The sequence below is a fragment of the Pelodiscus sinensis genome, chromosome 1 (genome assembly GCF_049634645.1).
Source record: "Pelodiscus sinensis isolate JC-2024 chromosome 1, ASM4963464v1, whole genome shotgun sequence".
NCBI lineage: Eukaryota > Metazoa > Chordata > Testudines > Trionychidae > Pelodiscus > Pelodiscus sinensis.
Window position 1 is genome coordinate 332,615,238 of NC_134711.1, and position 14,229 is coordinate 332,629,466.

Here is a 14,229-nt window from a genome sequence, read left to right on the forward strand (position 1 = left end):
TATAAATTCATCTATGACCATGTTAATTTTAAGTGGCACCAATCTGGTTACATTCAATATTAGGTGGTATCCATTCTTCCTCTATATGTCTGTCTTTTCCAAATTGGTTCCCATGCTATAGTCAGAATTCCAGAGAGCAGGGCCCAGCACCGTGTCCCCAAACAGCTCTTGTCTTACCTCCGTCTCAAAGCCCGAATAACAGGAGAAACCCTTAGGGCCCCTTTTGAGTTAAGAGCCGGAGCAGCCTGTCCCGGATCTGTTTGGTCCTCACCCCATAGATGATGGGGTTTAGCATGGGGGGCATCAAGATACACAACCTCGAAATGAGAACGTGGAAATGCAGGGGCACATTCTGGCCAAAGCGGTTTGTGAAGGAGATGAAAAGCATGGAGATGTATAAGGCCGAGATGGCACAGATGTGGGAGCCGCAGGTCCCAAAAGTCTTGCTCCGGGCATCCTTTGTGGGGAGCCGGAAGATGGCCTTGAGAATCTGGGTATAGGACACAGCAATAAAAGTCACATCCAGCCCCATCACACAGAGTAGCACAAAAAGGCCATAGTAAGTACTCACACGAATGTCAGCGCAGGCCAGGCTCACCACACCTATGTGAGAGCAGTACGGCTCAGAAATTACGTTGGTTCTACAATATGGCCACTGCCTTGCCAGGAGGGGACAGGGCAATGTGAGTATGACACCACGCAGCAGCACGGCCAGGCCGATCTTGGCTACAATGGAGTTCGTCAGGATGGTGGAATGTCTGAGGGGATCACAAATGGCCACGTAGCGATCGAAAGCCATGGCCATGAGTATCCCAGACTCCATCGGTAAAGTGCACTGAAAGAAGAACATCTGGGTGAGACAAGCACTAAAGTCTATCTCTCTGGAATTGAACCAGAAAATACTCAGCATTTTGGGCATAATAGAGGTATACAGTTCTAGGTCGATGACGGCCAGCATGCAGAGGAAATAGTACATGGGCTCATGGAGGCTCGGCTCCATCTTCACAATGAACAGGATGGTGAAGTTCCCCAAGATGGCTACGACATACATGGTGCAGAAGGGGACGGAGAGCCAGACATGAGCCGTCTCCAGGCCAGGGATGCCCTGCAGGATGAAGGTGGAGGGGTTGGTGAAGTTGTTTCTGCTGGAATCTGACATGGAGAAAGGGAGAAAGTGTCCAACTTGGATGCAGAATAGTATCACAGGAATATCCCTCTGATGTCTTGTATGTGCCCAGAGTCTCAGGTGATAGTCACTGTAGAAACACCTGCATGGAGAGACAATGTTCGTATGAGACACAACGTGCACTGCTGGCGGCTGTTCTCATGGGTGGAGTGTATTGGTCACACTCCACACACTGACCAATGACATTTTGACTGTTCAGAGAAGTGAGGCATGAACAACCACTAATGCCCATTCCACATTTTATGATTCTCCATGTGTCAATAATGCCAATGTGTTGTACTGCAGGAAACACAAGTGTGGATATTTCTGATACGTCTTTGTTCCTTAATGCCCAGGCTACAGCGTCCCTGCTGTGGTAAGTTCCCAATTTACCCAGTTTCTAAAAATCTGAGAGTGGGGAAACAGCAAATCAAGAAGCGTACTGGGGCAAACATGCCTACCAGAACACCCCTCGGGGAAACACCTGGCCATCATTGCTGGTAGCTCAATGGAATCAGCTAGTGATGCAGAACCGTGCCCAACACAAACACTGTTCAGTTGCTAAATTTATTGGGTAGAGAATTACCTGGTGTGGAAATTCCCTCGGTTTTGGTCACCAGTCACTCAGAAGGGCTGAGCAGATGAAAAGAGAGTTTCCCAGATTGGCTATGAGAATGGAGTTGGCTGCCCTTTGAGGACAGATGGAAAAGCCTGGGTGGCTGTGTCTAGATTGGCCAGTTTTTCTGGAAAATCAGCCGCTTTTCTAGAAAAACTTGCCAGCTGTCTACACTGGCCGCTTGAATTTCCGCAAAAGCACCGACTTCCTACTGTTAGAAATCAGTGCTTTTTGTGGAAATACTATGCTGCTCCCGGTCGGGCAAAAGTCCCTTTTGCGAAATCTTTTGCACAAAAGGGCCAGTGTAGACAGTGAGATTTGTTTTGCGCAAAAAAACCCCGATCACAAAAATGGCAATCCTAATTTTTTTGTGCAAAAGCGCTTCTAGATTGGCCACGGATGCTTTTCCACAAAAAGTTCTTTTGCGGAAAAGCGTCCGTGCCAATCTAGATGCTCTTTTCCGAAAATGCTTTTAACGGAAAACTTTTCTGTTATAAGCATTTCCGGAAAATCATGCCAGTCTAGACAAGGCCGGGATGTTTAGAGAAGAGACAAATGCGCACACATATGACAGAGGACCCTGGACTTCGGAAAAGCAGACTTTGACTCCATCAGAGAACTGATGGGCAGGGTCCCTTGGGAGGTTAATATGAAGGCGAAAGGAGTCTAGAAGAGATGGCTATATGTGAAAGAAGTTTTATTGAAATCACAGGAAGAAAGCATCCTGATGCACAGTAGGAAAAGCAAATACGGTAGGTGACGAGATTGGCTTACCATGGAAATCCTTTGTGAGGTTAAACACAAATAAGAAGCTTATAAGAAATGGAAATTTGGACCGATGACTAGGGAGGAGTATGAATATATTACTTCAGAATTCAGGGGAGTAATCAGGAAGGCAAAAGTGCAACTGGAGTTGCAGGTGGCAAGGGATGTGAAGGGGAACAAGAAAGTTTTCGACAGGCATGTTGGCAATAAGAACGGTGATCAGAGAGGCTGTGGGGCTCTTACTGCGGCTACAGTTTTTTTCAGAAGTACAGACACATTTTTTCGGCATCCTTGTCAACTTTGTTTCACGAGGACGCAGGGATGAGCTGAAAAAAGGTTTTTCTCGCATTAGGCCCCTTCTGACAAAAGAAGTGGGAAAAAGTTGTGTACCTTTTTCCAGAAAAAAAAACGCACTCTAGACACAGCCTGGATGAGGGAGGTAACCTAGTGACAGATGATGTGGGAAAAGCTGAAGTACTCGATGATTTTTTTGACTTTCTTCCTAGATTAAGTCAGCTCCCAGACTATTGCTCTAGGTAACGCAGTAGGGGAAGGAGGTGGCCAGCCGTCGGAGGACAAAAAACAAGTTAAGAACTATTTAGAAAATCTAGACATGCACAAACCCTTGGGGCCAGATTTAATGTATCATCAGGAAGAGGCCAGGAAAGGCACCGATGGATCCGGAGCGCTGGCTGAGCGGGGCCCGTGCACACACAGGGTTTGATACAGTCACATGCAGGCTGCAGGCAAAAGGAATCTGAGGCGGATCCACAAGGCCAGGTGCAGAGTCCTGCCCCGAGGCCAGAAGAACGCCAGGCCCTGCTAGCGGCTGGGGAGGGACTGGCCGAGCAGCCGTTCTGCTGCCCAGTGGATACAAGTCAGATAACAACCCCCGCTACCAGCCAGAGCCCTGAGATGCCGGGGAGGAGGTGACAGTGTCTGGACAGTGACACACAGCCGGCTGCTGAGGGCTTGACTCAGTTCAAAAAATGGGGAGTTTTTTTTCAAGGGGTGAGGGGGGTCGAGTAAACTACGAGCTGTGGCCAGAGAACATTGTCCTGCCTTGTCCATCTACTAGCATCTTTCACCCGACAGCATTCACTTTGCACCTGAAATGAGGCGGCCTTGGGCTGCCCTCCGCACTCTATAACACTGAGAAAAAAGTCGTCCCTTGGGTCAGGGCCTCAGAACGTTCAGTGTCTGTGCAAAGCGGAAAGGATCCGACTTACTGTCTATCCCACCACGCCCGCAGGCCGCTGGGTGTGTGGAGCAGCCAAGCGCCTCAGCCAGAGCTGGTACCTGTGAGTTCTGCGAAGGACGTGTCTTCCCTGGGAACCCCCTTAACACAGCCTTGTCCTGCACCTCTCTCAGCCCAGCATCCCCACGCCCACAGCCAGCACTGGGCTGTGCTCTGGTTATAACCCAGCTCTGGGAAGTCCTGGGAGGTTCACTCAGCCTCTGGGGAGAAGCAGCATCTGGATGCAAAAAGGCTGGCGAGCAGAGAATTTCTAGCCAGTGACCCTTTCCATGTCTGGGCTATTTATAGAGCTGGAGAAGTAAACAGCAATTAAGGGCCCTTCCCAATGGGGAGAGGACCTCCAGGGCTCAGTCGGAGGAGATACAGCTATCTATCTCATAGAGCTCAAAGGGATCTTGGGAAGTCAATAAGTCCAGTCCCCCACCCTCATGACAGGACCCAGTGTCACCCCTGACATAATTGCCCCACATCCCTAACTGCCTCCCTCGAGGCTGGACTTCACAACCCTGCGTTTAACAAGCCAATACTATAACCACTGAGCTAGCCCTCCCCGTTGCTTATTGGCTGCTCTGTGCATTTATGTACATTGTAAAAATATTGCTGTCTATTAAGAAAACCTTGGATAATACCAATGTTTCCACAGGCCCTTGTAACCCATAAATGCCCAGGCAGGCTAGGTAGAGAGAGAACATACAGTTGTAGAGACAGATGACTGAGGGGAGTGAAAACCACTTTCTGCAGGCACATGGACCATCACTAAGGATCTGTCTACACTGCACACTAAGGCTACATCTAGACTACATCCCTCTGTCAACAGAGGGATGCAAATCAAGCACATCAAAATTCCTAATGAAGCAGAGATTGAAATATCCCACGCTTCGTTAGCATAAACATGTCTGCCACTTTTTTTCAGAACAGAGTTTTTTCAAAAAAACGGCAGTCTAGATGAGGATCTGTTGAAAACAAAACCCCTTTTTCAAAAGAGCCTGTAAACCTCATGTTTTGAGGAATACAGGATCTTTCGAAAGAGGATTTATTTTCGACAGATCCACGTGTAGCCTGCCATTTTTTTTCGAAAAAACTCCATTTCTAAAAAAGCGGCGGCCATGTGTATGCTAATGAAGTGAGGGCTACTTAAATCCTTGCTACATTAGCAATTGCGATGCACCTTATCTACATGTCTGTCGACAGAGAGGTGAAGTCTAAACACACCTTATTTAGGAAAAAGCAATTCCAAATTTATTTTCCAAAATAGCTTGTGTCAAAGTAGCGCTTCTATACATGAAGAGTCCATCAAAATAGCACTGAGCTGTTTCCAAACACAGCCTGCATATTGATTGGACTATCTTGCATTTTAGGTCACCCAGAACCACTTCAAGCAGGGCATCAGGTAGGTGGTTATTTCCTGGAGCTGCTGCCTGAGGCTGTCTGAGATGCATGTTTAAAGGGACCCCCCTGAACAGCTCTTCTCAGGTTCTTCTGCTTTCTTGCCTACCTCTCCGAAGGACAGCAAAGCATATTCCCTGTATGTTTTGGTCACCTTTTTATGGGACACCACAGCACTCCCTTCTAGGGAGCTGGCACTGCCTCTGGGCAGGTGACAGCCCCTTACTGTCATGCTGTAGTTTCTGCAGCAGTTTCTGCAGGCTGCCCTCCTGGCCCTGCAGGAACACGACCCCCAAATGTCTGAGGAGACCCTCAACCTCTGTCTGGGAGCACAGCTCTTCCAACTGAACCCCATTGTACACTGTCACTTCTGGCAGCTGGACACCAATTCCGACTGGTGGGACCGGCTCGTGATGGAGCAGCGGTGGCTCTAGAATTTTCGAATGAGGATGGAGACATTTCTGGAGCTATGCGCCTGGTGTGCTTGGGGGGAAGGGTGTGGGGCTAGGTGTCATCCCAACCGCTTTGTGATTCTCTTCTTTGTTTGTCTCCTTCTGAAGGTGGTGAGGTCACAAAGCTGGCCCTGGCAGCCTCCAGTCATACCACTGCTGCCACAACATGACATCTGGCCAGCATGGTAGACCCTCGAGCTCCTCCAGAGCCCTGCACCCCTCCCAGCGATCACTCTGGGCTGTCGGCTCCCAGGAGCCTGCCAGGTGACAAAAGAGGCATGAGCCATCCAGCTCTGGGGTGGAGTTCCTGGCCCTCGTTGCGGTGTGGGGCCATGAGGAGAACCGACATCTATAGCCACATGGCCAATAGCCTGGCCACCAAGGGCCACATCTGGACCCAGGAGCAGGTAGATATGAAAGTAAGAGTTCTGCCAGGACTACACTAGGGTGAGGGAGCGCAGCTCACACTTCGGGGCAGAATCCCACTCTTGCCCCTATTATCAAGATCTGCACTGAATCCTGAGGGGCGGTTCAGCCCCTTCCCCACCCCTGGGGGTAGACGCTGGGCTGGAAACAACTATTGTTGCCTACCAGGGGTTAGAACCAAGGAGGAGGAGGACCCCAACACAGCAAGCACCAGTACCTCCGTCACACTAGCGCCGGTATCCCATGACCTGGATGTGTCCCAGGCACCCTCCAAGGCCAGGGAGGGAACATCAGGCAAGTGACCTTTGTTTTCCCACAGAGACAGGGTGGAGGTGGCGAGCGGCGAGGAGCTGGCCATGCTGCTGTAGTCCGTGCACGTGGATACACGTGCTGCACCATTCTGCACCCCACAGCCCCAGGAGGCTGCATCTGAGCACCCCCGGGCTCCTGCTCACAGGTTCGAGGAAGGCCGCCCATATGCACACTTCAAACACCTACCATGAAGTAGGTAAATGTCTCCATTTTACAGATGGGAAAATGGACACAGCATAAACGGATAATTGTTTTGTGGAAGCCGTAAAGGTGGTTGACGGCAGAGCGGATTTAGAATTCTGTGTCCCAGCCCCAAACTGAATCCACTAATCCTACCCCAAAAAGCCCTCTAAAAGTTGAAAATGCTGTGTAGACACTTACATTGTTATTTCAGAATAATAGTTGTTATTCTGAAACAACGGTGAAGTGTTAATGCACCCTAGGTGACCAGGGATCAGTGATTCTCATCAGTAACTATCATCACCCTGGATAGCAGCTTTCCCCACAGGATCTTCAAAACACCAAGCAAAGGAAAGTCACTGTGAGCCTTTCCCTTGTATTCAGACAGGGAAACTGAGGCACAAGCTTCTCCAGGGTCACACGGCTATTGAGTGGCAGGATGACAGAACCACAAGTCCTGACTTCCCTATAACCATCACAGACTCACTGTCACACTGAGGGGGCAGTTGACCCCAGCTCTGGTGTGTTGGGTGTGTTGGGTGAGAAGAGAGGGGTTGGCTCAAGGATCTGGCGCCTTTCTTTCAAGGGGAATCTGAGGATTATAGAAGAATCTGGATTGTGTGAGCCTCCCGCTCTAGGGAGGGGGAACCTTGAGAAACCACTCAGAGACCTGCCAGCCCTACCCCAGGTGTTTTTCATATAGACTCCCACAACAGAATGTTAGGAATCATTAAAGAAGGAATAGAGAATAAGAGAGAGAACAGCTTATTGTCTCTGTATAAAACCATGGTACAGCCAATTGGAAAAGGGTTAGAAAAGGGCAACAGAAATGATTAGGGATTTGGAATGGCAGCCGTAGGAGGGGAGATTAATAAAACTGGAGCTTTTCAGCTGAGAAAAGAGGAGACTAAAGGGAGATGTCTATGAAATCATGACTGATGTGGAAAAAGTGAATAAGGGAAAATTATGTACTTAATCTCATAATATAGGAACTAGGGGTCACCAAATGAAATTAATAGGCATCAGGCTTAAAACAAAATAAAGGAAGTTTTTCTTCATGCAGCGAATAGTCAACCTGTGGAACTCCTTGCCAGAGGATGTTGTAAGAGTAGAACTTTAAAAGGGTTCAAAAAAGAACTAGAGATATCCATGGAAGGTAGGTCCACCACTGGCCATGATGGGTAGGAATGGTGTCCATAGCCTCTTTTTGTCAGAGGCTGGAAATGGATGGCAGGAGAGGTATCACGTGTTGATTCCCTGTTCTGGTCACTCCCTAGGGGCCATCTGACATTGGCCACTGTCAGCAGATGGGATACAGAAATATATGGACCTTTAGTCTGACCCAGTGTGGCCATTCTCATGTTCTGATGTTATTTCTCCCAGCCTTTGATCTATAAATTCATCTATGACCATGTTAATTTTAAGTGACATCAATCTGGTTCAATTCAATATTAGGTGGAATCCATTCTTCCTCTATATGTCTGTCCTTTCCAAATTGGTACCAATGCTATAGTCAGAATTTCAGAGAGCAGGGCCCAGCACCATGTCCCCAAACAGCTCTTGTCTTATCTCAGTCTCAAAGCCCGAACAACAGGAGAAACCCTTAGGTCCTCTTTTGAGTAAAGAGCCGGAGCAGCCTGCGCCGGATCTGTTTGGTCCTCACCCCATAGATGATGGGGTTTAGCATGGGGGGCATCAAGATACACAAGTTCGAAATGAGAACGTGGAAATGCAGGGGCACGTTCCGGCCAAAGCGGCTCGTGAAGGAGATGAAAAGCATGGAGATGTATAAGGCTGAGATGGCGCAGATGTGGGAGCCGCAGGTCCCAAAAGTCTTGAGCCGGGCCTCCTTTGTGGGGAGGTGGAAGATGGTCCTGAGAATCTGAGTATAGGACACTGCGATAAAAGTCACATCCAGCCCCATCACACAGAGAAGCACGAAAAGGCCATAGTAACTACTGACACGAATGTCACCACAGGCCAGGCTCACCACACCTATGTGTGAGCAATACGGCTCAGGAATGACGTTGGTTCTACAATATGGCCACTGCCTTGCCAGGACGGGACAGGGCAATGTGAGTATGACACCACGCAGTAGCACGGCCAGGCCGATCTTGGCTACAATGGAGTTCGTCAGGATGGTGGAATGTCTGAGGGGATCACAGATGGCCACGTAGCGATCGAAAGCCATGGCCATGAGTGTCCCAGACTCCATCGGTAAAGTGCACTGAAAGAAGAACATCTGGGTGAGACAAGCACTGAAGTCTATCTCTCTGGAATTGAACCAGAAAATACTCAGCATTTTGGGCATAATAGAGGTATACAGCACTAGGTCGGTGACGGCCAGCATGCAGAGGAAATAGTACATGGGCTCATGGAGGCTCGGCTCCGTCTTGACAATGAACAAGATGGTGACATTCCCCAAGATGGCTACGACATACATGGTGCAGAAGGGGATGGAGATCCAGACATGGGTCATCTCCAGACCAGGAATGCCCAGTAGGATGAAGGTGGAGGGGTTGGTGAAGTTGTTTTTGCTGGAATCTGACATGGAGAAAGGGAGAAAGTGTCCAACTCGGATGCAGAATAGTGTCACAGGAATATCCCTCTGATGTCTTGTATGTGCCCAGAGTCTCAGGTGATGGTCACTGTAGAAACACCTGGATGGAGAGACAATGTTCGTATGAGACACAATATGCACTGCTGGGGGCTGTTCTCATGGGTGGAGCGTATTGGTCACTTTCCACACACTGAACAATGACATTTTGATTGTTCAGAGAAGTGAGGCATGAACAACCTACTAACGCCCATCTCACATTTTATTATTCTCCATGTGTCTGTAATGCCAATATGTTGCGTTGCAGAAACATGAATAATTATCAAGAGCAAACACATATGTGAATACTCATTATACGTCTTTGTTCCTTAATGCCCAGGCTACAATGTCCCTGCTGTGGTAAGTTCCCAATTCACTCAGTTTCTAAAAATCTGAGAGTGGGAAAACACCAAGCAAAGTCACATATCAGGGCGAATGTGCCAAGCAGAACACTGCTCAGGGAAAGGCTTGGGCATCATTGCTGGCAGCTCAGTGGAAACAGCTTAGCGATGCAGAACTGTGTTCAACACAAACACTGTTCAGGTGCCAGAGGAACGGGGTGGAGAATTACCTGGTCGGGATATTCCCTCAGTTTTGGTCACCAGTCACTCTGCAGGACAGAGCAGATGGAAAGACGACTTCCCAGATTGGCTATGAGAATGGCGGAGGCTGCCCAATTCGGACAGATAGACAGGATCCCCTGGGATGCTAACATGAAGGGGAAAGGAGTCCAGGAAAGCTGGCAGTATTTTTAAGAAACTTTATTGAAGGCTCAGGAAGAAACTATCCCGAAGCGCAGTAAGAAAAGCAAATATGGTAGGTGACCAGATTGGCCAACCATGGAAATCCTTGGTGACGTTAAACACAAAAAGGAAACTTATAAGAAGTGGATACTTGGACAGATGACTAGGGAGGAGTATAAATATAGTGCTTAAGAACTGAGGGGAGTAATCAGAAAGGCAAAAGTGAAACTGGAGTTGCAACTAGCAAGGGATGTGAAGGGTAACAAGAAAGGTTTCTATAAGCATGTTCGTAACAAGAGGGTTATCAAAGGGAGTGTCGGGTTCTTACTGAGGCAACATCTAGACTGCAGAAGAATGCATCTGTCCTTCCAAAAAATTTTTCTGCATTCCTGTAAACCTTGTTTCATGAGGAGGAAGGGATGAGCTGAAAAGGGTTTTTTTCCTAACATTTCGCCCTTTCAAAAAAAGAAGCCGAAAAAGTATGCGTATCATTTTCTAGAAAGAAACCAACTCTAGAAAGAAAGAAACCAACTCTAGAAAGAAAGAAACCAACTACACTGTCTCCTTAAAAGCCTCCCCACAGCTACTCGGGAACAAATCCACACAGAAACACCTTCTGACCCCCGACCAGGATTGTTCTATCTACTTCCCAAGATCCATAAACCTGAGCACCCCGGACATCCCATCATCTCTGGTATTGGCACACTCACTACTGGTCTATCCAGCTATGTAGACTCTCTTTTCAAACCCTTCGCAACCAATACCCCCAGCTATCTCCGAGACACTACTGACTTCCTAAGGAAACTACAAAACATCGATAACCTCCCCAATAACACCATCCTTGCCACCATGGATGTAGAAGCTCTATATACCAACATCCCACATGAAGACGGATTACAAGCAATTAGAAACACTATCCCAGAGGACACTACTGCCAACCTGATAGCAGACCTATGTAACTTTGTTCTCACCCACAATTATTTCCAGTTTGAGAACAACTTATACCTCCAGATCAGCGGCACAGCCATGGGTACACGCATGGCCCCACAGTATGCTAACATCTTTATGGCTGACCTAGAACAACGTTTCCTCAACTCCCGTCCCCTTTCACCCCTCCTCTACCTACGGTACATCGATGATATCTTTATGATCTGGACGCATGGCCAAGAAACACTGGAGATATTCCACAGAGATTTCAACAACCTACACCCCACCATCAACCTCAGCCTGGACCATTCTACACGAGAGATCCACTTCCTGGACACCACAGTACAAATCAACAATGGAAAATTAGACACCACTCTCTACAGAAAACCCACCGACTCATACAGTTACCTACATGCTTCCAGCTCCCATCCAGAACACACCACACGATCCATCGTCTATAGCCAAGCCCTTCGATACAACCGCATCTGCTCTAATCCCACTGACAGAGACCAGAAGCTTCAGGATCTCTACCAAGCATTTATAAACCTCAACTACTCACCCAGAGAAATAAAAAAGCAAATTGAAAGAGCCACACAAATACCTAGAAACCATCTACTTCAAGACAGACCCAAGAAAACCAACAATAGAACACCACTTGTCATCACCTACAGCCCCCAACTTAAACCTGTCCAACACATTATCAATAAACTACAGCCTATACTGGAACAGGATACCATACTCCAAGAGGCTCTGGGAGACAGACCCATAGTCTCCTATAGACAACCACCTAACCTCAAGATGATTCTTACCAGCAACCACAGGACATACCACACTAATACCAACCCTGGTACCTTCCCTTGCAACAAACCCCGTTGCCAGCTTTGTCCACATATTCATTCTGCTGATACCATTATTGGACCTAACCAAGTGAGTTATAAGATCGAGAACACATATTCCTGCGCATCCAGAAATATAATCTATGCTATCATGTGCCGAAAGTGTCCGTCTGCTATGTACATTGGACAAACATCTCAGACACTTCACCAAAGGATTAATGCCCACAAAACAGATATCAGACAAGATCCACAAAGAAAAAACAGTTGCTTGCCATTTTAACCAGAAAGGACACTCTCTCAATGACTTAACCACCTGCATTCTGCTACAAAGACCTTTTACATCTGCACTTGAAAGGGAATCCTCTGAACTGTCATTCATGTTAAAATTCGACACTCTCCAAAAAGGAATGAACAAACACTCAAACTATCTTACCCAATACCAAGATAGCTTCCCCAATTATCACCTCTAATACCATTAACTCACAAACATCCCACTCTCCCCACCTCTAATATCATCAATTCACAGACACTAACCTTCCTTCCTTCCCCCCCCCCCCCCCCCGCATCCCCCTCCTGTTCTGAAATGTGATTTGTCCTTATCATATGTGTTCATTTTTTTTAATTGTATCCTTTGGTATATATGGTTGTGACTATTTTCTTCCACTATTTGATCTGAGGAAGTGGGTCTGGCCCAGGAAAGCTCATCATCTAATAAACCATCTTGTTAGTCTTTACAGTGCTACATTGTCCTGCATTTTGCTTCAACTCTAGACACAGCTGAGATGAGGGGCATAACTTAATGACAGATAATATGGGAAAAAATGAAGTACTCAATGCTTTTTTTGCCTTTTTTCACAGTTTAGGTCAGCTCCTGTGCAAGGCAACACAGTATAGGAAAGAGGTGGACAGTTCTTCATGGAGAAAGAACAAGTTAAGAACTATTTAGAAAAGCTAGACATACACAAATCCATGGGCCCGGATTTAATGCATCCAAGGATACTGAGGGAGTTGGCTAATGTCATTGCAGAGCCTTTGGCTATTATCTTTGAACATTCGTTAAGACTGGGAGAGGTCCTAGATGAATGGAAAAAGGCAAATGTAATGTCTATCTTTAAAAAAGGGAAGAAGAACAATACAGAGAACTACAGACCGGTCAGTCTTACCTCAGTCCCCGGAAAAATCATGGAGGGATCCTCAGGGAATCCATTTTGAAGCACTTGGAAGAGGGGAAAGTGATCAGGAATAGTCAACATGGATTCACCAAGGGCAAGTCATACCTGGTCAATCTGATTAGCTTCTATGATGAGGTACCTGGCTCTGTGGATATGGGAAAGACAGTGGACGTGATAGACCTTGACTCCAGCAAAGCTTTTGATATAGTCTTCCATAATATTCGTGTCAGCAAGTTAAGGGAGTATGGACTGAATAAATGGACTGTAAGGTAGATAGAAAGCTGGCTAGACTGTTGGGCCCAACAGGTACTTATCAATGGCTCGATTTCTGATTGGAGGTCAGTTTCAAGCGGATAAGCCCAAGGATCGTTTCTAGGGCCAGTTTTGTTCAACATCTTTATTAATGACCTGGATGAGGGGTTGGGTTGCACCCTCAACAAATCTGTGGATGATACTAAACTGGGGGAGAGGTAGATACGTTGGAGGGTAGGGGTAGCGTTCCGAGTGACATAGACGAATGGGAGGATTGAGCCAAAAGAAATCTGATGAAGTCCTGCACTTGGGATAAAAGAATCTCAAGCATTGTTACTGGATGGGGACCAACTGGCTAAGTAGGAGTTCAGCAGAAAAGGACCTGGGGGTTACAGTGGATGAGAAGCTGGATATGAGTCAACAGGGTGCTCTTGTAGCCAAGAAGGCTAATGGTACGTTAGGTTGGATTAGGAGGAGCATTGCCAGCAGATCCAGAGAAATGATTATTCGCCTTTTGTTTGGCACTGGTGAGGCCACATCTAGAGTATTGCATCCAGTTCTGGGCCCCCCACTACAGAAAGGATGTGCACACATTGGAGAGGGTCCAGCGGAGGGCATCCAAAATGCTGAGGGGGCTGGAGCACATGACCTACGAGGAGAGGCTGAGGGATTTGAGCTTATTTAATCTGCAGAAGAGAAGAGTGAGGGGGGATTTGAGAGCAGCCTTTAATTCTCTGAAGAGGGGGTTCCAAGGAGGATGGAGAGAGGCTGTTCTCAGTGGTGGCAGATGGCAGAACAAGCAGCAATGGGCTCAAGTTGCAGTGGGGAAGGTCTAGGTTGGATATTAAGAAAAACTATTTCCCTAGGAGGGTGGGGAAGCACTGGGATGGGTTACCTAGGAAGATTGTGGAATTTACATCCCCAGAGGTCACGATTTGACAAAGCCCTGGCTGGGATGATTGAGTTGAGGTTCGTCCTTCTTTGGGCAGGGGGCTGGACTCGATGACTCCTGAGGTCTCTTCCAGCCCTGGGATTCTATGATTCTAAGAGAAGAACAAAATAAAAAAATGGAACTGATGACCCTCTCGTGAAAAAACAGATCAATTCCAAGTAAAAAAAAAATCCTTAAAAAACAATAACAAT

General features: G+C 47.3%; 2 protein-coding genes across 2 annotated transcripts; both read right to left on the reverse strand.

Annotated features, from left to right (window-relative positions):
• Positions 1-211: 211 nt before the first annotated feature.
• On the reverse strand, positions 212-1,159 carry LOC142830765 (olfactory receptor 52E2-like). Its single transcript, XM_075937688.1, has one exon. The coding sequence runs from the start codon at positions 1,157-1,159 to the stop codon at positions 212-214; it is 948 nt and encodes a 315-aa protein (XP_075793803.1).
• Positions 1,160-8,163: 7,004 nt separating this feature from the next.
• LOC142827561 (olfactory receptor 52E2-like) lies at positions 8,164-9,111 on the reverse strand. The gene has a single exon (XM_075923146.1). The coding sequence runs from the start codon at positions 9,109-9,111 to the stop codon at positions 8,164-8,166; it is 948 nt and encodes a 315-aa protein (XP_075779261.1).
• Between the last annotated feature and the right edge of the window lie 5,118 nt (positions 9,112-14,229).

Excerpts from the sequence above, each read along its gene's own strand:
- LOC142830765 (XM_075937688.1), bottom strand. The coding sequence starts at position 1,159 with ATGTCAGATTCCAGCAGAAACAACTTCACCAACCCCTCCACCTTCATC.
- LOC142827561 (XM_075923146.1), bottom strand. The coding sequence starts at position 9,111 with ATGTCAGATTCCAGCAAAAACAACTTCACCAACCCCTCCACCTTCATC.